Source organism: Camellia sinensis, chromosome 1 (assembly GCF_055761805.1).
Source record: "Camellia sinensis isolate YWXY chromosome 1, ASM5576180v1, whole genome shotgun sequence".
NCBI lineage: Eukaryota > Viridiplantae > Streptophyta > Magnoliopsida > Ericales > Theaceae > Camellia > Camellia sinensis.
The window spans coordinates 2,552,843-2,577,681 of NC_138961.1; the positions used below are offsets into that span (position 1 = coordinate 2,552,843).

A 24,839-nucleotide genomic window follows, 5' to 3' on the forward strand; every position below is an offset into this window, starting at 1 on the left:
CGAAGTATAAAGATTTTGACACTATTCTTTGCAGGAATCTTTGTGAAGTACCGGACAGCTTGTGGAATGTTCAGCTCATTTTGGCAGTTGTGCCAGTCTTCTGTGGCATATATCTATGAAGAAATTGTGACAGGTATGTGTGAACAGGAAAAGTAGGTCCTTTTATTGTAGAGTAATGATATGTGAAACCCTTTGTCTTTACTTTGAATGCAAAAAATAGCCTATTTAACTATGACCTTCCGGTTTTAAATACTCAGTTTGATAAAATGGGTTTGAGATTTTATTTTGATCCACACCGATCACTTCCCCGCTCTAAAAAAAAAAAAAAAAATTCTTGTTTTCTGTTTCTCTCTAAACCTTATTCTTCATAAATACATACATAATTGTGATGATCTAGTTTCCGTGTCGTATATAGTGAGTTTGAGACCTCTCTTTTTGTTACCACCTCTCTACAAACTAGCTCTGTTAGAAAATAGATGAGTCCAAAAAGAAAAAGGGAAAAAAACAAAGAAAATAATAATAGTGTTTCCTGAATGTAATTTACAGTGTCTTATTGGCATGACTACTAGTTCCTCTAGTGTGACAGGCCTATCTTTCAGTTGCTCGAGCGGTGCAGTCACTCTGTATCATCACTTCATTTCTTTGATTGCAAGGGGTTCACTCTGTCATTTGTTTTTGTTTGTTTGTTTGTTTGTTTTTTTTTTTTTTTCACTTGTTTTCTCTGAGTCATCCAAGGACATTTTGTGGACTGTATCTTAGGTTTCAACCTTTATTAGGAACATTTTGTAGAACTCTAACATTTTTAGTGTTTTACAACCTACTACTATAATTTGGTTTCTCACCTATAGATATGAGTTACAAGAAGACTTTGTTAAACATTCAATAATTGTATTAGTGACTAGACTAAAAATCTAATAATAGTTCATTATTGAATTTATGATGCTTGAAGTTTTACATAATTTGCCAGAAGGACCAACAAGTTCATATTATATCTAGATAACTTGTGGTATTTTAAGCTGGTACCTTTAACTTGTTTGTTATAAAAGTTTGTCATTCTTTGGTTTGTCAAATTCTTTCTTTTTTAACTTGAAATCATGGTGTATGACATATTTTCCTAGCTTTGAGTATTAAATTCTTCGCATCTCTCATTTCTTCTCTCTTTATTCTTTACCTAGAAATGCATTTGATGCTCATTGATTCCTTTGCATAGGTAGTCTCTTGAATAATTGGTGTCTCAATGAACCTGTTTTGTGCATTTTCTTGCAAATTGAAAGTTGAAAATAAGAAAGTAAAAAGTAAATGCATCTCTTTCATAGGCTAGCTTATCAATAACAAATTCTTTTTAAATCTTATTTAAGTTATTTTTGCCTTATAAGTTGTAAGTAAAAATTGTTCCAAACACTTTGACAAATTCTCAGCTCCAAGCAGGGCCATTAATTATTTTGATTATTACACTGTACACATAATGAGACTACTTTTGTTTTTTTGCCTTATTGTCCGAATATAAACTCTTGACTACTCAGCACTGTAAAATGTGTGTGTGTGTGTGCGCGCGCGTGTGCGCGTGTGTTTTGTTTCCTATTCTAGTTCATCTAGTTATTGCAGTACTAGAGTTTTTTGTTGTCTATAATACTCATTTTAGCCTCATTATTGTTCTATAGCGCTATTCTTTTAAAAACACTTGATTTCTGATTGGTTTTTATTTAACTTTTGAAAAAATAAAAACTAATATTCACTATGTTTGGATCTTGAATTTTAAAAATAAAAATAAAATACTTATTTTATTGTATTTTTTTGTTTACCAAGCATACAGGACAAATACATGGGCAAAATTCACTTTTATCTCATCCATGTTGAACCCAAGTCTTGTCTTGGCTCTTGGGTCAAGTAGAGCATACTATATATTTTGAACTTTCAAGAACTATATATTAACGCAACAAATACAATTTTTGGGCCGATGTGTCATACTATGCATATTGGAGAACCATCATGTAATTAGTCCAAAATATTTTTATGGTACCACAACACTTTCAATTCGTTATTTGTGATCTCCAACCATCACGTCGTGTTTGATTTTCAATTAATCATAGTCAATCTCAAATTAATGTCTTATTTCATTGAAGGAAAATTATATCTATAATTTTTTTGCAACTGCCATTTCTATTTGGAGAATTGAAGAAGGTATCCAACCAGTGAAGGACACGTGGCAAATTGTATCATTAGCAATAGACTTGCGAAGTACTGGAACAATCGAGATGAGTAAGGTGACGTGGCCAAATGGTTATGGAAAATTCAAATTCAAATTCAAATTCAGGAGCGAAGTTCAACTGTAAGTGTAACTTAGTGGAAGCAAACTATTTGGAGCCATGTTCGACGTTCATGGAGGTTACTTCGGCAATTTCTAGCCATTTCGACAGTTACCAGCAGAGCATATAAATAGAAAAGAAAGCTGACAGTGAAGGCACCAGAACTAGATCCAGAAACCAGTTTATTTATTTTACATTTTCTTTCCAGTTTTTACTTTCTTGCATTGTATTTCCATTTCTTAGGAGTAGTTCTAAGTTAGTCTGTTCGCCGCTGTAATTCTCCTTCGAGGCTATGAAGTGCGAAGGTATTACTGTAACGATTTGTTTACTTAATTGAATTTAATTTTTGGCACTGTTCTCTATTTATTTCTTCTACTTTTGGGTTGTTTCTTCTGTAGGTCCCGTTTGTTTTCAAAAGTACAGTGGAAGATATTGATAGTGAAGGAATTAATAGTGGAAGGATTGATAGCGAGGGGATTAAGTAAAATTGTATTTTTTTTTATGATAGTTATTGGTGTAGGGATTGTTAAATTATTTTTATATAAAATAATAAAGGGATAATTACATTTTACCCCATGTGGTTTAACGCTTTTTCACATTACCCCCCTTACGTCTATAAATATACTCATAAACACCTTGTGGTTTTAACTAAAGTGCAAAAGTGACGGGGCATGGCAGAATGCTGGAAAAGACTAGAATACCCCTAGATATTCATATTGCTTATATGCTACAGTCCCTTCAGTTGTTTGACTACGATTTTTAGAGAGAGAGAGAGAGATACACATGGGTTAGGGTTTCAAAGGATTTGCAAATCGAATCAGTAACAATCGAAAGATTTCAAAGGATTTACAAAAAATCTGGGTTAGGATTTCAAAGGATTTACAAAAAATCTTCTTTTCGAAATTTTACTCCAAGTAACAATCAACAAACCCTACAAAAAAATCTGTTTTGTGTGACTATTTGCTGGTTTGATTGCGATTTTGTAAATTTATTGTATAATATGTTTGGAAAATGACTTTTTTGATGGTTGAGGTTTTCGAAATTTTTTAAAAAAAGGCGTTATTGGTAGGGTTTTTGCTTTACGATGTATGTGTTGGCTTGTTGTTACCTTTTTGTTAAGGTTATTGTCTGATTGTTGGCTTTTTTGGTAGAGTTTGTATTTTGATGCATGACTATGATATTTGTGCATAGAGGTGGGGTTCATAGTAGGAATGGCAACGGGGCGGGGCCAGCGATCACCCTCCCCATCCCCGATCCCCGACGCTACAAACTTCCCCGTCCCCGGCCCTGATCCCCAGCGGGGAACCCCTCACCCCCCGGCCCCACCCCCGCCCCCAACGGGGATCGGGTTTCCCCGACCCCTCACTGTTTAGCTCTCTCTCTCTCTGTTTAGCTTTCTCTCACAATAACAAATCATTACTAACAACATCATCGATCATCAAACAACAACATCATCGATCATCAACATCATATTCATCAATAAGAACATCATTAACGGCAACATCATAAAAATATATATATATATATATATACGTATATATAAATAGAGACAGATCTGGTGGTGGATCTTCTCAGATCTGCCATGGCAGAGGGAGGAGGAGGCGAAAGGCGACGACGAAAGAGGAGGAGCCGATGAAGGACGAGGCCTGGCAGAGAAGGAGTCAACGGAGGACGAGGCCGCGAGAGACGACATGAGGAGGTCACGAGAGGCGACGGAGGAGGATGAGGAAGAAGCGACGGAAGAGGAGGCGGCAGTGGCCTAGAGGAGGAGGAGGCAGTGGTGACCTGGAAGAGCCGACTGCATCTGTGTGGAGAGAAGAGAAGAGAGAGAGAGTGTGTGTGTGTGTGTGTAAGAGAGTGTAAGAGAGAGAGAGAGAGTGTAAGAGAGTGTAGTCTGTAGACCATCCTAAACATATATATATAATATAAATCGGGGCTAACCAGGGCGGGGGGTCGGGCCGGTGCCGGGAATGAAATATGTATCACCGTTCCCAGCCCGAATATCACCGGGGATTTATTTTTGAATACTATCCTCGGCCTGTAGGGGGTATTTTTTGGGAAAAAAACCACTTTTATCGGGGACGGGGGGTCGGGTCCCCGTCGGGCCGGGTTCAAATTGCCATCTCTAGTTCATAGTGGTCTCCTAACTGTTTGTTGTGTATATCTGGAATAATAAATTAGGTTTTTTTTTTGTTTTTTTTTTTTTTTTTTTTGATGCAATAATGGCCACAGACTTAGGGTTTTGTTGATTTTGATGCATGACTATGATTTTTGTGGTCCTCTAACTGTTTTTTGTGTGTTAGGAGACAATATGTCTATTTAGTGTTAGTTTTTTTTTTATGTATTCTTTTTTTTTTTTCCTTTTTTTCTTTTATGTGTTGTAATGTTGAGGCATTGATTTGTTTATGTATTATTTTTTTCTTTTGTGTCTTGGATGATTAATTAGGGTGAGGCAATGGCAACAGAGTTTAGTGTTGAGTTACATCATGGAGGTTTCTTTACTAAACCTCCAAATAGAGTGTATAAGGGAGGGAAAGTTAATTACTTTCAGTACTTTGATCCAGATAGGGTTGGGCTTTTTGATTTTCAAAGTTATACTCGAGCCTAGGTTATCCCTTTACTAGCCAACTGTATTATAGAGTTCTTGGGAAAATACTGAACATTGGCCTTAGGGAGATAAATTCAGATAGGGATGTAATTGATATGTTATTCCATTGTATGGGTCTGAATGTGATTTCCTTGTATGTGGAGAAAGGTCATGAGGTACTTCAAGTCTTAAGTCCAAATGGAGAAGTCATGAAAGGGCCACAAATTCCACAAATAGAATTCGATGAAAAAGGGATAAATGAGCCTTAAATGGAAGAAGATGAATAGGGAAATGCGACTAAAATTGAAGAAGAAGAAGAGGGGGGTGATAAGGAAATAAATGATTGTGATGGTGGTGATAGCACAAATCCAGAGTAGATGAATGATGGGTTAGAGGGTAGTGAAGATGAAGATATATTTGCTTATGTTGATAAAGATGTGGGGGGTAGAATCAAATGTGGGTGTTGAGACAAATGTAGGAAATGAACCAAATGCTTCAGGTTCTAATGAATGGTATTCATATCAAGATTTTGAGATGCATACTTTGCATGGATCATCAGATGAGGAGGAAATGGATGATAGGTTTGTAGAATTTAATGAGGATGTGGATATGGTAAAACCTGAACTCATAGTGGGGGTGAGATTTAAGAATGCACAAGTTTTTAGGAATGCATTGAAGGAATGGCAAGTGCAACAGGGATATGATTTGAAGTGGATTAGAAATGAAATAAAGAGGATTTCTACAGTGTGTAAACACGAGTGTGGGTTTAGAATTCATGCATCCCTAATGCAAAATGAAAGCACATTTCAGATCAAAAGCTTAAAACCACTTCATTCATGTAGTAGGACTTATGACAACCATCTAGTTACCTCAAGGTATTTATCACAAAAATACCTTGAAAGATTGAGGAATTCTCTTAACATAGAGATCTCAGCCATGCAAAAGGACATTCATAGAGAACTAATGGTTGATGTAAGTAAGAGTCAAGTGTATAGAGCAAAAAAAAAAAAAAAAAAGCAAAAGAAACAATTGAAAGGGATTTAAGGAAGCAGTATGCTAGACTATGGGATTACTGTGAGACAGTTAAACAACATAATCCAAATAGTTGTTTAGTGATTAAATTGGACAGAACTATAGTTGATGATGATGATGATGAAGTAGAAAGGCCTAACAGACAACTTACATCTGTTTTTTGGGAGCTTGTATATCAGACTAGACACATAGAAGCAAGGTTTTGTACAAGGTTATAGGCCTGTTATTGGGTTAGATGGTTGTTTTTTGAAGGGCATATATGGGGCCAGCTGTTAGCAGCCATTGGTGTTGATGAGAATGACAACATGTTTCCCATTGCCATTGCTGCAATGGAGGCTGAATGCAAGGATTCATGGGTATGGTTTCTGACCTAATTAGTAGAGGACATAAGAGCTGGAAGTGACATTGGGTGGACATTCATTTCAGACAGACAAAAAGGATTGGTGCACACCTTTACACAGATTTTGCCTAATGTTGAGCATAGGTATTACTTGAGGCATTTCTACACCAACTTCAATCAGAAGTGCAGGGGCAAAGAGTTTAAGGAATTGATGTGGAAAGCTGCAAAGGCTGAGACAAAAAGAGAGTTTGATTATCATATGAAGAAGTTGGGGGAATTGGACAAAGAAAACAAGCCAAATGAGTGGTTGATGCAAGAGAATCCTGAAACATGAGACAGGTCTTACTTCAGCACAAGATCCAAGTGTGATATTCAAATGAATAATCTTAGTAAGTCTTTCAACAAGTACATTTTGCTAACAAGGGATAAACCAATCATCTCAATAGTGGAGTGGATTAGGAGGAAACTGATGAACAGAATACAAGTGAACAAAAATGAGATGGAAAAACATGGTGGCTCTATTTGTCTAACTGTGCAACAAAAATTAGAGTCAAACAAAGAGGATGCTAGGAATTGCTTTGCTAGCTTTGCAGGTGAGTTAAAGTTTGAGGTGGATTGTTATGATACAACATATGTAGTGGACTTGAAGGCAAGAACATGTGGGTGTAGGGATTAGGATCTAACAAGTATACCTTGTAAACATGCCATAAGTTATATATACCTTACTAAGGAGAAACCTAAAGCTTATGGGCATAATTACTTTAGCAAGGAGACATACTTGAGGACATATTCTTTCATGATAAATCCTGTGCCAAGGGAACATGACTGAATTGAGACTGGATATGATGTCATAGCCCCTCCTTACTATAGAAAACCAGCAAGGAGGCCTAGAAAAGAGAAGAAGAAAGCTGCTGATGAGGCCAAGAATGTACAGAGGGTGTCAAGGAAGTACAAAACAGTGCAATATGCAAAGTGCATGGGTTTTGGACAGAACAGAAGATCATGCAAAGGTCCAGTACACAAGAAATCCACAATGTTCAAGAGGAGGGGTGGACCAACCACCAGTTCCAGAAAATCTGCAAGTCAACCAAACAAGGTAAATTCATTTCAATTTCAGTAATTTCATTTGATGCATTTCAATTTCAATTTGAATTGAATTATTATTACAGTTCTCAAATGCTTCATCTAAACAAGCTACAAGACACACATCTTCATCCCAACCATCTGCCACTCATCCTGTTTTATCCCAACAAGCTACTAGTACTCATCTATCTTTATCCCAACTAGTTATCATTACTCCATCACAACCAATAATGCCTTGTGGAGCAAGTGCAAGTGCAAGTGGAAATAGATTTGCAACAGTTGGAATGAATTAAAATAGAAGAATTTTTTTGTAATTGAAATGTTGTTGACATGTTGGAATGTTATTGAATTGTACTCACAACACCTGTTCTTTTTGTTTAGGGTTTAGGTTGTTATCTTATGTTGGAATGCAAAAGTTTTTGTAATTGATATGTTGGAATGTTGTTGACATTAAAACAAGTTTTGCACTTCAAATGTTGACATGTTGGTCTTAGGGAGCAGGTTTTGTAAACATATGTTGATATATTGATGCTTAATGAACATGCTTCACATGTTGGAATGTTATATAGGTTTTGTAATTGAATTGTTGAACTGTTAGTCTTCGACAGTCAAACAGCATAATGCTTCAAAAATATATTTCATTTATAGCAAAAATAGTCTTCAATATTACATATCTTCCTTTCTCATATCAGGTTACATAACACTTTTCTTTTTCTTTTTTCTTTTTTTTGCTTTCATTTGAGAGTACTTGCAATATAGCATAAAAATAGTATCCACCTTCCTAGAAACATTCTTCAATACAACTTTTCTTTTCTTTTTTGAGCCTTTTCCACTTCTAACTCCATATGATTTATTCATTGCATGAGTCTTGGTAGTAGATCACGTGAGTGGTGGCACAATGGTGGGTCAATCCGCTCAAAATAATCACAAGTAGCATGAATTTGAAATTTTTAATAAATAAGTTTAGATTTTTTTTCAATATTATATAACATAACAAATAAATAAATAAATAAATTATTAAATATTGAAAGTGATTACCCTATAAGTTGCATATCCTATAAATCTTCTTCCCATATTTGCATTTGTCCAAGCTGTTTTAATCGGAGATCTTTGGCTACAGTAGCATGTATGTGCTAAACTTTGTCCACTATAGTGAGAACCTTGAGAGGATGACATTTTTAATAATGGAAGTGGTCCTAGAAATTTTTTGGTTGGAAAAAGTGGGTTTAGAAATTTTTTTGGCTAAAAAAGCGGGTTTGGAATTTTTTTTGGATAGAAAAATCTGTTTGATTGCTTTATGTTTATATAGGCAAGTGGCTGGCTAAATTTGGGACAAATTGGTCATTTCACACCTTCATTTTGGCACCAAAACACTTAAAACCAGCGAAGACACGCTTCTCTGGTACGTGTTCCACACGCGCTATTAACTCTGCCTATTCTCGTCACTTTTGCACTTTAGTAAAAACCACAGAGTGTTTATGAGTATATTTATAGACGTTAGGGGGTAATGTGAAAAAGCGTTAAACCATAGGGGGTAAAATGTAACTATTCCAATAATAAAAAAAATATAAAAATACAAAAATATTAAACATTAATATTCAAAAAAAAATGCCCAACATGTAAAAAATAAAAAAAATAATAATAAATTTCAAAAAAATAAAAATATTAAACATTAATGTTCAAAAAAAAAATGCCCAACATGTAAAAAATATAAAAAAAAAAATTCAAAAAAAGTAAAACAATGATTTTTACTTAACAGAAAATACATAAAATTAAACATTAATGATCAAAAAAAAAAAAATACCCAACATGTAAAAAATAAAATTAAAAAAAAATAGTCCAGCAGACTATTTTTCTAATACCACCTGCATCTTCTCCATCCCAATCCCCTTTCCAAGGCCTATCCTAATACCAAGGGATTAGAAGTCCCCTTCCAATCTCTCAAAACAAGCATAACATATGGTGGGTCCAACTTCACTATCAATCTCAATCCCCTCTCTATAACTCCAAACAAAAGGGGCCATACTTTCTCCTACATAAACCACCAGTAAAAGTCCTCTTCACTGGGGCAGAAAAAACTTCGAAGCAATCGTCTAGTTAATTGGTTGGCATTAATTATTTTTGTAAGGACTTATTGATCTTTATTGGCACGTTCTAATTATATTTCTAACATTCGAAAGTTAAAAAAGCCAACAATTATACATAGTTACTATTCTTACTTCACTCCAAATACACCCATTCTTTGTATAATAATGATTAACAATAGAGTGTATTTGGAGCAAAGTAGGGTGGGAATAGTTGCTCCCATTTTTTTAAGGTTAAAATACTAATATGTCCTAATAGTTAAACTTAATTTCCATCAAGTCTTATTAAAAATAAATCTTAGTCAAATCATTGCTAAAACTAATTTTTTATGGTAATTTTTTACTTGTCGCTAAAAATTGACAATTAATGACTTTTTTTTTTCACAATTTTTATAAATTGTTGCTAAAACTAATAATTAGTGACGCTTTTCAGTGATAAAATTTTCAAACTGTCTTTAAAAGTTAAAAATTAGTGACTTTTTTGTGATAATTTTTTTAAACTATCGCTAAAACTTAAAATTAGTAACAATTTTCAAACTGTCATTGAAAATTAACAATTAGTGATATTTTTTAATAATATTTGATGAAAAATATCATTAATCATCATAGGACTTATTGGATAATAAGTCCACTTATTATGATTCACACATGGCTTGTTTTGGGAACATGATTAAAAATAGTTTTTTTTAGTTTTTTTTGACTTTTTAAGATCGCATCTCCTCTTTATTTTTTTACACATTTTTTCAAATAAATGTCAAAAAATTAAAAAATTAATTTTTAACCTACTTTTCAAAATAAGCCTAAATCCCATTTTTGTATACTCAACAAAATGATCACACTTGCAATTTTGAACAGGTAAGTCCAATTAGATGAGTCATATGTTGTAAATTAACAAAATTAAAAATTATTATATCATTGTGTATTGATTTATATATAATATTTATTTATTAACTGATTATGATTCATCGGGTCAAATCTAATAAGATGATCCCGAGTCAATTTTTTAAAAAATTGGAATAAATTTTTATTTTTTGTAAAAACAAAAATAATATACTAAAAAAAAAAAAAGTTGATTTACAATTTTAAAAAATTATAAATAAAACAAACACAATGTTGAAAAAATAAATAAACAAATAAACAAAAAATCGCATCATTGGCAATAGGAGTGTAAAAATAGTTCGTAGCCTGTGGGTGATCCGAAATTTCCTGCGGCCTAGGGTGGGCGCTGCTCCATTAGGCTTGAGCCAGAGTCCAGTCCGAGATCTTGGACTGTCATTTTGAATCCTGGCCTGGCCAGTGGCCTGACCCATTGTCCCCGCTCAAAGCCCGGCTCGAGACCTGACCCACCCGAGATTCAGTGTCATTTTTAATAAAAAATAATAAAATTTTAATAAAAAATAAAAAAAAATGTTGAAGCCGGCCCACCCAGCTGAATACTCCTAAACTTGGGCTTAATTTTCTATCTCATGACCCAGTTTAAATTTTGACAAGAGCTCAGAAAACCCAACATGAGCCGATCAGAGATCGAGTCCAGGTGAGCCGGATTGAGCCAAGCTAAATTTACACCCCCAATCAATTATTTTTTTCCTCTTCAGGACCCGTGTGCCCTATATATGGGTACTTGCCAGTGCAAAGTGCAAACCCTTCCTCCCAAAATCTCACTCTCTTCCTATTCCTCCATTTTCCAAACCTCTCTCTCTCTCTTTCTCTCCCTCCCAGATATATACAAAACCCTCAATTTAAACATGGGTGTGTGACAGTTCATCGCCATTAAAGGCTTAACCTCCAATCCAACCTCATCCCCATTCCAACTTGTTTATTTATGAGAAACACCCAATCAAAAATCATAACCCACCCACTATATAAAACAAAAGGCATCAAAAACCCATCTCAATTTTTCAACCAAAAAACCACACACCCTTCACAAAATTACCTCTCCAATTCCGCAAAACAAAAAAAAGAAACACATCTCTGGAGCAGAAGATGTCTGCTTCTGGGGTTCTCTTCTCTCTCTTCCTTCTCCTCTTCTTCTACTTCTTCAGTCTCGGTGAAGTAAGATTTGCTCAAGTGAGTCCCTCTCTCTCTCTCTCTCTATGAACCCTCTTTAGATTTTGTCGATCCTTTAAATTTTCATGTCAATTTGGTTATGATTTATAGAGTAAAACTTTATTTTATTTTGCGGGTTTCTATGTGATTGAATCGGTTTTGATTTGTTTATTATTATTGAGGTGGAGGCAAATGGGGTAGTGGGAAAGAATGGCACGGCGGCGGCGGTGGCGGAAATGGTGCCGATGATTGGGGCGGAGAGGGTAGTGATGGTGAATGAGAGCAGGAGGAAGTTGGGCAGCTTCCAGATCTGTGCATTGTGCACTTGCTGTGGTGGGGCCAAAGGTTACTGCTTGCCTACTCCTTGTTGCTACGCCATTAATTGCAACATACCAAACAGGCCCTTTGGTTTCTGTTCCTTCACCCCCAAGACCTGCAATTGTTTTGGTTGTCATCTCTAAAACTCTTTCTTTCTCTCTCTTTCTCTATTTAATCTAGTTTTTATGCTTAATTAAATTTAGGGTTCTTGATATATCTATTGGATGAGTGTGAATGAGAAGAATATTTGTTCTTTTTATTATTTGTTTATAATTATTTGGGGACAGCTATTTTCAAGTGAGTTCTTGCTACTTTTAGAACTGATAATAATAATGTCTATTTGTCGCTTAGGGGACTTGTTTTCTTTTCTGAAAGTAACAAAAACTTGCTTTGGAGGGGGTGGGGGACTCAAATTATTATTTTACTTCTTTTTCTTGTCTTCTTTCTTAAGAAATTTTATTATTTAGCATACATAGATAGTGTCTAGTGAAGATGTTTGATTTATGTTCTGTTAGATTGGATTAAGATATGATTGTTATTTTAATGCTCTGTTGTTAATTAATTGTTTTCTTTATAGTTCTTGTCTTCTTTCTTAAGAAATTTTAATTAGCATTATTATAGCGTGTTGATTATGTTCTGATAGATGGGACTAAGACATGATTGTTATTTTAATGCTTTGTTGTTACTTAACCATTTTCTTTACTTATACTAGGGGATGTGGTGGAGATTACTATGCATAGTTTAATTAAATAATGGATGTGGGTGTTTCTACTTTCATAATTGTGTTTTTCTTAGGGCAATTATCAGTAATCTCTGAACAGCTATGACCTTGTTTACATAGTGTTCTAAATCAATCACGTATCGAAAAATTTTACATTGAGATACACTTGCTCACTTTTTGTTAGGCAATTAGAGATAAATGATGATCTATTTAGACTATATGGCGATTTTTTATTAGTTAGGAGTTTGATGTAGACAATGTTGTATCTAATAATTTCTGGTTTGGAGGGTAGTTTGGACTGCCACTGGTCTTTGTGTCCACTGCCAGCTCAGTGAGTACCAGAATCTATTCAGTGTTTCTCATCCACACTGCCCAACAGTCTTAGGAATCATATTTTAGGAGTAGTTGTAAACAAATTATGCAATGTATTAATTATATGAAATTTTATTAGCCAATATTTTTAAAATATTCGATAACATGATTCTATCAATATTAACACATGTTTGTGTGTTGGTGTAATGGTTACAGTATAAGATGGCATTGTAAATCTCTCTTTTAAATGAGTGTGGATTTCATAACATTGAACTTCATATGTATGTGAGAAAGAAGAGCAGACCACAAAGATGTGCTTGTTATGCAAAATATCACCACCTAACCATATATTAAATATGCTTTGCATTAGATAGAGTTGAGTTCGAGGTGGGTGGTTGTTGGGTATGAGCAATTATGCCCAGCTACTTTTTGCTACAGCAATTAAAAAGAAGTGGGAGTTATGCTTCTTGAGAAGCAGTTGTAATGTACTCTTGCCTCGGGTGTTTTTTGGGACCATTAGTGAGTAAACTTTAGATATGCGCAATCACTTGTCAATTGCGTATACCAGGTAAGTCTGTGTGCATCATCAAAAAAAGATTGCCCTAAATGCCTTAACTCATTTTTAGGGAATGACTAATGGAGTTGGGTTTCAGAAGTATTTGGGAAGTTTCGATTTGCCCATAATACAAGATGAGAGTTTTTGTTGGTTGAGTGTATAATTTATGGGGTTAGAGCAACTATTTAATTGCGTTGTCAAAATTTTGCATGATGGATAGTAGGTCTTAGAGAGAGAGAGAGAGAGAGAGAGAGAGAGAGAGAGAGAGAGATTATCAGTGATACAATTGAACTAGCACAATCTGCTAGAGATGATGGTCTTAGGGATACTATGGATATATGGCAGGCAATGGAGGCTAAGCTTAGGCTAGCATTAGCAACTAGCTCGTGCATTTTGGTGGGTGTATGTGAACTGCTTAATCTCAATCGCATTGACATCACAGTGGGATTAATAAGTTGTGCACCAAGCCATGTGCTCCATTGGGGGCAATAGTAACTACTGCTAGATCGTTGTCATTTTCACCATCCTCTTAAATTCCCATTTGAGCTCTGGTAGTTTTAGCTGACCTCATTTTCAATTCATCATCATCATTATTATTATTTTTTGTAAATTAAAATTTTCAATCAAACCAAGCAAATCATTGGCATCTAAAAAGACCAAGCCAAGCCATACTATGGCACCTACCACCAGGCTTCCCAAAGTCCACTCCCAACAAAGAAACCAAAAGCACACTAAAAACATACCTCTCAAAAGGCAAACCAAATTGCTTTTAGGATTACAAGAAACAAAAACAACAAAACAGAGGATACCATCCCACTTTTAATTGATTTTAAGAATTCTAGTAGAGATACTCCAAGCCAAACACAACTGCCAATTACTGAAAGTATTCTCCACTTTTCCCACCAAGAACTCTATTCCTAGCATCTTTCACAATTTTGAATATAATTTTTCGGCATGATAATTTCCCCCCGTCCAGTTTTCCCTGGCCCGCTATGCCCTTCCCCGTGTTGCCTAGATTCTGTCCCTAATAATTTCTGTTATACCAAAGTTTTCTACTTAAAAAGTCCAGCATTTCTTTCACAAGTGGTTAATTGTGGTAGCTAGGGATTTTTTCAAAAAAAAAAATATGTACTCCAAAAAAAAAATAAATTATAAAAGTATATCACAGGCAAAGTGTAGATTGAACCTTGGTTTGGATAGAATAAATTTGGTTCACATTTTAATTTCGAGATGCTTTTAATGGTACATATAGTATTGTTGTAATTTTTTGTTCTCTCTATTTTTTAAATGTCAAATTAAGTTGATTAAACAACTCAATTAAGTGAATAAAAAAAATCAATAAAGTTTGTCAGGCTTAGGAGATATATAGAATATAGTAATAGTAACAGCAATAATAGAAAGGACTTTTGCAAAATTTCATATAAGAACTTCCTAAAACCATTCTAGAAGTCCCTTTATGGTTAGGACTAAAAATTTGAAAGGACAACATCAAATATTAATAGCACTAATTAGAAGAACTTAAACACATGTAAGTATAATTTAGCTCTGTCTAAGTATCGCAACAAGAAGAAAATAGAAGAATCAACAAACTCTCCCTGGATTTTGCTCCAAATTGTTAAATGGAACAGATTGAGAGGGGTCAATGTAGAAACTCTAAAATTGCATAATAAGCTATCAACACTGGAAGGGACACCATCATCCCAAAGATTACCCTGCAAACATTTTAAAATTAGATTCAAATTAAAAAAAAAAATTATCACAAATTTAAACCTTATACATCCTCTTGAATTTTCACACTGATTTTAAGTATAGGGTTTTTGTTATATAATTTGAATTCTTAAAGTCATTTTAGTGTCTTGCATTTCAATTTTCTCAATTTTATTTCCAAAATATTTTTGTGTCCTATAATAGTCTCCATGTGTTATGATGTCTGATTAAATTTGAAAACAAAAATTGCATCAGAATACACGAAGACCACTTTAGGACACGTTTACAAAAAGACAAAATATTTTAAAGAGTCAAAAAGATAAAATATTACATTCAAATTATAATCATTTCATTTTTTCTCTCACAGAAGTAAAAAAATCAACCCATTTCACAAACGATTGGATATGAAGTTTGACACAATTGAAATGTTTGTTAAGGCATAATATTGAGGACTAAAATGAAACAAAAGCATATATTTAGGGACTAAAACTGTAATTAAACATAACATATGTTGGTAGTTTTTAAATAACTTACGCAGTGCTAAGCACATCCGCATGCAATCCATATTCTTTCGCGTATATGAAGGAGGTGATGGATTGTGGCAGTGCTGCCTGCGACAAAATCAAACAATCATCTTAAATAATAATACAAATTTTTTTAATAATAGTGTAAACTATACTTTGCCTTCTTATGTTTCAAGTTACATTGAAATTTGTTAGAAATTAATTGTGTAGACTATATTAACTTACGCAAATCTGTAAATTAATCTTGAATCTACAAAATTTATGTTTGATTAAAAAAACAAATAGATAACATTTCAGGGTTCCTTAAATATAAAAATAAATTATATGAAAATAATAAGAAAATGATATATAGATGTAGATATAGACATACCTGGATGATAGCAATGCGGAGGACATCGTCATGCAAACCAACAGCAATAGCACCAATAGCCATGGCAGCGGGACCAGCTATAAACCTCAAAACCATCCCAAACACAGTTAGACTCACTCCGCACGCTATTACTTTCTCTTGCATCGCCATGAATAGCCCTGCATATCCATCCACATCCACATAACAAATTTATAAAACAATTTCCAAATGAAAAACAAATCTCTATACATGTCTAGGGTGCTTGTGGACTTCATGATGAATTTATAAGACGGTACATGTGTCTTTTAGGTAGGAGGTTAACTATTGGGTTGGATTATAACAGATAATACTTTTATGTGAGGATTGAACCATGCATCTAACTTGGTATTAGGGATGTTGGCATCATTCATCTACGGACGATGTCTAAGATAGATTTATAAGATAGTGTAAGACACTTCCATTGTGGAGGTATCTTTTGGGTTAGGGTTTAAAGGAATAAACCTGTTAGGCTAAGCCACAGTCAACATTACTTCTAGGTGAGGGGAGAAGTGCAAATTGCAATAATGATGGATGATGATGTATAGTCTAGGCAGTCTTCTTACCCATGCTAAACATGGCTGTGCCTGTTCCAGCTCTTGACATGATTAGTATTGATCCTTCCATTATACTGGGCATTTCAAAATGAAACCTAAAACAAGACCAAAACAATGCATTAGTTCTCAATCTCATCCATATCTAGCAAAACACATATAATAATAATATTAATAATAACTTGTTGCTTCTCAATCACAAGCAAAGGAAGCAAGTTATCCACTGTCTTCATATTTTTCTGTCCTCTTATCCCAAAACTCAAATCCCTTAAATTTGTTTCAAAATTTTCTTGCTTCAAAATTCTCGAGTGTTGTTTACATGAAATTTTCAGGACATAAAATTCTTGGTCTATAAGAAAATCATTTGTTAAAATGATACATGTTGGATATTGGTCTATAAGAAAATCTTTTGTTAAAAAGATACCTGTTGGATAAGAAAGCCCAAACGAGTCCAACAATGCAAGCATAAGAGTTAGGATTGAGAGCAAGTTTCATCCACACACCCCTCATCAAATACCAAAATGATGGCTTAGTCCCACTACTAACCACCACACCTACACCATTCCCATTGCCATTAACATTATTATTCCCTTCCAAATCTTTCCCCGGTGGCGGCAAATCTTCAACAACAACATCATCAGTTCCAGTACTCCAACTCCGCCTAAATTCCAATACGAAAAGTAAACCTGTGAGCCATATGATGGCCTGAACTACAGATGATTGAACAACCAAGTCGATGGCGATCTTCCCATACATGGCTTTCAAAAGAGGAATACCTACAACCAAAGAATTAGTCAATGTAGACAAAGAAAAGCTTGTGATGGACCAACAATAGCTTCCTTTGCTACTGCATTTAGCCCAAAAGGCAAGCACAGCCACTATGATGACTTTGGAGATTGCGTCTGCGCCGATGAATTTGTAGTTCATTTTGAAAGGATCAACGTGGGCGGCAAACTCAAAGGTGAAGAGAGGGAGGGTGAAGTAGCAGACGAGGCGGTTCACGGCATCGCATTGTTCAGGGGTGAAGATCTTCCACCACTTTATTGAACCATAGCCTAACATTAGGGCTACGTATAGTGGTACCATGGCTACCACCACCTTGTAAACATCTTGCCACTCTATCATTTTTGCTTTGTTTGTTTTTTGTGTGTTCTGAGTTTAGGGTTTAGAGGATTTGGAAAAGGTTGGTATAGCATGTTAATGAATGGAAAGGACTAGGCTATTTATATGCATTGCAGGCAGAGACAAAGCACATTCATTTATCTTTTATTTTATATCTATATATATATATTTGTGTGTATGTGTGTGTGCGCGCGCAGTATTATATGAAGTATGGAGCCCAACCATAAAGTTTTGTGGCTACTTTCCACTTTTCAAAATTGCTTTTATTTAACTTCCAAAATACCTCTTTCAGATCTAAATATTTCAAATTTAGTAATTACCGTGATTTGTATAATTGTTTCAAGGAAAATGCTGCATATGAGAAATGAGATTATTATTCACGGTTCGTTTGGCATTGGCTTTTTTAGCTAACTTTTTTGTGTTGGGACTTTTTTAGCCTGATTTTTTTAGTTTCGTTTGGTTTTTGTTTTGGGACTTTTTTTTACTTTTGTGAGAGAAAAAGTATAATGATTATGAGTAAAAAGTAGTATTTTGTCTTATTGATTTTTATAGTTAATTTTGTCTTTTTATAATTATTTAGCTAAAAAAGTTTGTCAAACCGGGGCTCAAACTTGGTCATTATAGTAATTACCACACACGTAATATACCCAAGCTTCTAATCTACATGGGGGATACAAGATTTTATAGAGGATTTTGGCACTAGAATAAGTGATGTCATTTTTGTAAATAAATAGCATTTAAATGGACACTTCTGTTTTAAAATGATAAGCGTAAACACAGTATACTTTTTTTGTAGGTATATCGCTAAGTAATTATTGAATAGTCATAGAGTAACCGTACAACATTGTTGTTAACGTGGTGCTCTCAACTAATGATATTGTGAAAAATTTATAAGTGGATAAAACTAACTCACTTTTATTTGGAAGTTAAGATTTAAGAAATGACTCATATAGTACGTTTTGTAATTTTTAATTTATTAGGACCATACACAATACCATATAATATTTTGGATTACCTTATAATATGTATAGTATAGATATGTTACTTTTACAGAGATTGATTTAATTGCATGGTGGATGTGTATGGGATTCTATGCCGTGGATTCTTGAAAGTTGACGCAGTTGTTGTGGTTTCTTGGTGGGTGGATTGAAAGGTCACTGTTGTTTTGTACAATGGGTTTATTTTGTATGGGTTGTGTTGGTGAGCACTTGCGTGGTATAGACAGAATAAGGAATGAGGTCCAAGGATTATGATTATTATTCCATCCAACTTCGCCAAATTGGGGTTTCTGATTTTGTGTTATTATTGTTAACTATTCTCATCCTCTCATCTCTATTATTTGTGGGTCCCTTGTAACGTACCCTTTCCATGCTTGGTTGTCGTGGGTAATGACAAAATGTTGTTAGTGTGACAATGTTAATTTATATTTGTTAAGTAATTGAGAAATAAGAAATAATTCATAAATGTATTTGTATTTTTTTATTATTTTTTTAAAATCTTCATGATTTGATTTAGGTTTTTTTGTTTTTTTTCTTTTCTGTTTCCGATCTAGAGAGATGAATGAGGGAAGCAAAGGAAAGTATCGGGAGAGGGGAGGGGACGGGTTGCAAAGGATGGAGAGTGGTTGACACGTACAAAAAAGGGTTAGGAGGGGCTAGAGATGACAAGAGGAGATGAGAGAGAGAGGCTAGCAGCATTGTGGAGGGGGGGGGGGTGATGGGTTGGAATAGGGTTTATGTGAAATAGAGAAGGAAAGATGGGACAAATGGGAGAGAGAGAAAAATGTAAATGTACTATTTGGACTAAATTGATGTTTTGTAAGAAAATGATGCACTTTTTAGTAATGTTGTATTTGGTTGAGAGATTTCGAAAGAAAAAGGGAAAATGTGTGAAACTAGGTGAAATGTAGGTATATTTTATTCACATTTCACCTACTTTTTTCATTTTTCTTTCCAAATTCTTCCTCAAATCTCCCAATCAAACACAACATAAATGTATAGATATATATCATGGCACTTGACATGGCATACTTGAAAGGATGATAGAGCATAGAATAAATTCGAAGGTCATATCCTAGTAATTAAATTCCTCTCTCGTATTTTTTAGAGGGGTAAATTCCTCTTTTGTTGATTGGTTGGTTGGTTTGTTATGTTTTGACGATGGGCTAAATATGCGAATTGTTTCAAGGAATGGATTCAACGGTTCACGTCCTTGATTGTGATTCCATTGGTCAAAAGCCAACCTCTGCACTTGTACCCATGCTGACTCAACATTACTAACACATTAAATTGAATGAATGAATGCCCTTGAATGAAACTAAGTAGTTGTTAGTACAATTATTTTGTATTATAAAATTTTATCATATACATTTTTTTTTAAATGTTATATATCATAAATTTGAGACATAATCAAACACCACTATAATGGATTATAACTAACACTATTTTAGAACATTATCAGTAATTTCCTTGCAAATTAATTTTTCATAGAAAGAAAATTACTTAAGAATTTGATATTGATTTTATAATAGATGAGTTTTAAAATTTTATGTGTCGATTAATATTTCTTGTGAATTTTATTTCATGAATTTAATTAAAAAAATATTTATTTTTAAAATTCAATAGCTGAAAACGGAGGTCCATACGTTATATTCTGTGTGTTTGGCCTTTTGGATCTTTTGAAATATCAATGGAAAGGATACATTAATTAATAGGCCACATAAGCTATTTTTTATTTTTTTATTTTGGTAAATGTAACAAAAACCATAGTGGGGAGATGAAGAAAGTAGCTTTTATTAATTCCTCTTCGATCTCTATATTCCCTGTCTTCTTAGATATAGGCGTGTGCATATTGTGTTTGTATTTCTTAAAATGATTGGTCAATTTGTTTGTCTCAATATCCATAAAATAGAATAATACTACAACAAACTAAAAAATATAATTTAAAAATATTAACGTGTGATTTAAATTTATTGTAGGCATAAACTTCACAAAACACTCATTAAATCTCCGTCACACTTTATAATTATGTGCTACAATTCTCTTTTGCTCATTAGATAATTGATATTAATTTTAAGTGTGAATCCCTTTATATATAAAAATTATGGGTAAATTATACTGACACCCCTTAAGGTTTATATTTATTATAGTTTTTTCTCTCATCTTTTGGGAATTACATCTTCCTCCCTGAGGTTTAAGGTTTCATTATAGATTCCCCTTCAGCAATTTAATTTTTTTAAATACCAATTTTGTCTTCATTGGGTAAATTACATTGACACCCTTCACATTTTAGAAATTATAATCCCCTCCCTAAGGTTTAAAGTAGCATTACCAATTGCCCCCTTAGTTAGTATTAGTTGGAAAAAAAAATTCATTAAAAAAAATTAATTGGAAAAAAAATTATTTGAAACAAAAAATTTGTTAGTAAAATTTTTAAATTTTTGTTTAAAAATCAACGTAAACTTATTTTTTGAATTTATGTTTTTTTTTATCAAATTTACAAACTGAGACAACCATATAAACCAAAAAAATTATCAAACAAGTTTTTATGATAGTTTTTTAATTTTTTGTAAATATAAATTGAAAACTAAAAACGAAATGGTTACCAAATAGGTTTCAGATGGTAAAAATATCGTAAAATTAACAAATAATTAAATAAGTTACCAACATAAGAAATGACTTATGAAAATATTCTTAGGATATGTATGGTTTGATTTTTACAATTTTTTTAAAAAAATTAAAAATTAATTTGGTTAAGAAATAAAAAATAAAAAATAATTATCATTTTTATATAATTTCTATCTTTCGAGTGACTAAAAATAATTTTTTACAAATTAAATTGAAACAGCCATACGTATGTATATAACCTGCCCAAAAGTTAAAATGATAATTATTTTTTACCCTTAAATGATAATTATTTTTTATTTTTTATTTCCTAACCAAATTAATTTTTAATTTTTTAAAAAATTTTCTAAAAATCAAACTATACATAGCCTAAGAATCTTTTGATAAATCATTTCTTATATTAGTAACTTATTTAATGATTTGTTAATTTTACAACATTTTTACTATCTGAGGCCTTTATGGTAACTATTTCGTTTTTAATTTTCAATTTATATTTACAAAAATTTTAAAAACTGTCATAAAAACTTATTTGATAATTTTTTTGGTTTATAAATTGTTGTCTTAGTTTGTAAATTTGAGAAAAAAATGTAAATTTAAAAAATGAATTTACGTTGGTTTTTAAATAGAAATTTAAAAATTTTACAAACAAAATTTTTTTTTCAAATAATTTTTTTTTTATTTAATTTTTTTTTTCAATGAATTTTTTTTCCAACTAATACTAACCAAAGGGACAATTGGTAATGCTACTTTAAACCTTAGGGAGGGGATTGTAATTTTTAAAATGTGAGGGGTGTCAATGTAATTTACCCAATAAGGACAAAATTGGTATTTAAGAAAATTAAATTGCTGAAGAGGGGAATCTGTAATGAAACTTTAAATCTCAGGGAGGGAGATATAATTTTCAAAAAGTGCGAGAAGAAATTGTAATAAATATAAACTTTAAGGGATGTCAGTGTAATTTACCCAAAAATTAAATATAAATCACACGAGTATTGAAGAAAGTTTTTGATAAACTATTTAAAATTTGTAGACTATGACATGTATTTCAACAAATGAGATTATTTTTTGAGCTGATAGACCCACCACTATCCTGCTATTGTGAAATGTGATCATTGTGTCATACTTGAACAAAAAGCTAGTGGCTTATAAAAGAACATATAGACAAACCATGTGGTAATTTCAACTTCATATTTGATACTACTTGACAGTAATAAATTAAAAAAAAAAAAAAAAATTTAATGAAAAACAAATAAACAGTGGAGGAAGGGAGGTGTAATCAGAATAAACCCTGAAGAAGATGGTACAAAATACCCACTTTTTCTTAGGCATAATATATATATATATATATCACTCTCAATCTATGCAACGCTATGTTTTGTTAGAAACCATTCAAGTGTAATATTCTAGGAGGGTACAACAATAACAAGCATCATTTGGAAGCAGTGAATCATATCTCTCTCACGTACACATGTCACGTGTGTCTGTCTAAGATAGTAATTTCAACTCCATCTAAATCACTACGTGTGTACTCACCGACATGTTTAATATAGTTATTATATAAATAATTAAAAAAAATAAAATAATTTTTTGAACATTTATTATTCTTTATAATATTTCAATGGATTATTCTACTTAAACCATTCTTTTACCTCCTTACACCTTCCATATAAGATTATTTTTTTCTTCCAAATCTATTCACGTGTGAAATTACTTAAAAGGATAAAATACTAAAATTAAATATATTTTATTATCTCCTTACACCTCTTGATTTTCAATCTCTACTTATGGTTTTTTCCTTTTTCAACTTTTCTTTTCTCTTACACATCGCTTTTGAAAAAGTGATAATCATAGTGTTTTGATCATCAAAAAAAAGTAATGGATGAAGAAACGGTGGTGAAAAATATCAAAAAAGTGAAATTGTGAAATTTTTTTTTCGTTTGGTAGGTTTTTGTTTCGATTTTCTAGGCTCGTCTACGACTTTTGTTCGGTGTTTCGAAATCGAACAAAATAACATAGTCCAGCATCACAGTGCCGAACAAAAAATATAAATCTGGTATCAAATTACCGAATAAAAGATACATTTCTAGTAATATAAAGCCAGATTTTTTAAATTTGTTCAGCTACTCATTGTCATGTATTTTCAGTATAATTTTTTTTTTTTTTTGCTTGCTTGGAACAATTATACTTATACTTATTGCAACAATGCAAGTACTGCATTATTAGCGGACTCCAGTCATAAATTCATTATAGACGAGATTTGTTAATTTTTTTTATGAATACAATTTTTTCTTATTTTTAATTTGTATTGAGTTTTATTAATAATTTGACGTACAAATGTATTTATTATGTTTAGATTTTTAGTAGTCGTCAAGTATTAATTAAATGGGCTTCTAACGTTGGGAGGAAGGCTGGATTGTTAGAAAGAAATCAGATGCAGGAGGTAATAGCAAAAAACTAAGACTTACTTTTGCTTATGAAAGAAGTGGTTATTATAGAGACAACAGGAAGATCAAGGGGGAACAATTAAGGTTGACAGATTCTAAAAAATGTGGATGACCATCTCTATTAAGGGGGGAAAAATTACCTACAAATGATGAATGGATGTTGCATGTCTTATGCGGAGTGCACAATCATCCGTCTGCTGAACATCTTGAAGGGCACTCATTTGCTAATGGATTATCTAAGGAGGAAACATCCTTATTAGTTGACATGTCCAAGAGCATGGTGCGACTGAAAAAGATATTTGTTACATTGAAACAAAGGGATGCCTTTAATGCAACAACAATGAAGACAATCTACAACGCACGTCATCGACATCGAGTAGTACAGAGGGCGGGAAGATCACAGATGCAACAACTATTGGGAAAATTGTCGATTCAAAATTATGTTGAGTGGCATCGATGTGATGATAAAGAAAAGGTGACTGACTTGTTCTGGGCACACCCAGTTAGTTTGGAGTTGTTACGTACATTTCCACATGTGTTGATTATGTGTTGCACATACAAGACTAATAGGTATCGACTCCCTCTCTTAGAGATTGTTGAGGTAACATCAACGGACTTGACTTTTTCAGTTGCTTTTGCTTATCTTGGTTATGAACGGGAGGACAACTATACATGTGCTTTAGGCATATTGCGTATTGTTCTGGAGAATACTGTTTTTCCAAAAGTCATTATTACAGATAGGAGTTGGCTTTGATGAAAGGCATATCAAAAGTTCTACCTATGGCCACTAATCTTTTATGCAAGTGGCATATTTGCAAGAATGTTCTGATGAAGTGCAAGAAGGTTTTTTAGACGAAAGATAAATGGGATAAGTTCATGCATAGTTGGAGTGCTTTGGTATTGGTTAGAACAGAAACAGAATTCAATGAACAAATTTTCAATCTCAAGACTAAATTTAGTACGTATCCTGAAGCTATTAAGTATGTTACTACCAATTAGTTAGAGCCATACAAGGAAAAATTTGTTGCAGCTTGGACAGACAGTAGCATGCATTTCGGAAATACTACTACAAACAGGTAAATTATGGTCATTGCA

The 24,839-nt window shown here is 33.1% G+C and overlaps 2 protein-coding genes across 2 annotated transcripts; one reads left to right on the forward strand and one right to left on the reverse strand.

Annotated features, from left to right (window-relative positions):
- Nucleotides 1-14,776: 14,776 nt before the first annotated feature.
- On the reverse strand, nt 14,777-17,862 carry PIN5 (Auxin efflux carrier family protein). The gene is made up of 5 exons (XM_028245594.2): nt 16,980-17,862; nt 16,568-16,653; nt 15,987-16,144; nt 15,627-15,703; nt 14,777-15,097 (listed from the first exon to the last, which is right to left on the reverse strand). The coding sequence occupies exons 1-5, from the start codon at nt 17,678-17,680 to the stop codon at nt 15,025-15,027; spliced, it is 1,095 nt and encodes a 364-aa protein (XP_028101395.2). The 5' UTR covers nt 17,681-17,862; the 3' UTR covers nt 14,777-15,024.
- A 6,039-nt stretch (nt 17,863-23,901) lies between these two features.
- Nucleotides 23,902-24,498, forward strand: LOC114301693 (PKS-NRPS hybrid synthetase cheA-like). Its single transcript, XM_028246656.2, has one exon. It carries the CDS (start codon nt 23,902-23,904, stop codon nt 24,496-24,498), a length of 597 nt encoding a protein of 198 aa, XP_028102457.2.
- Nucleotides 24,499-24,839: the final 341 nt, after the last annotated feature.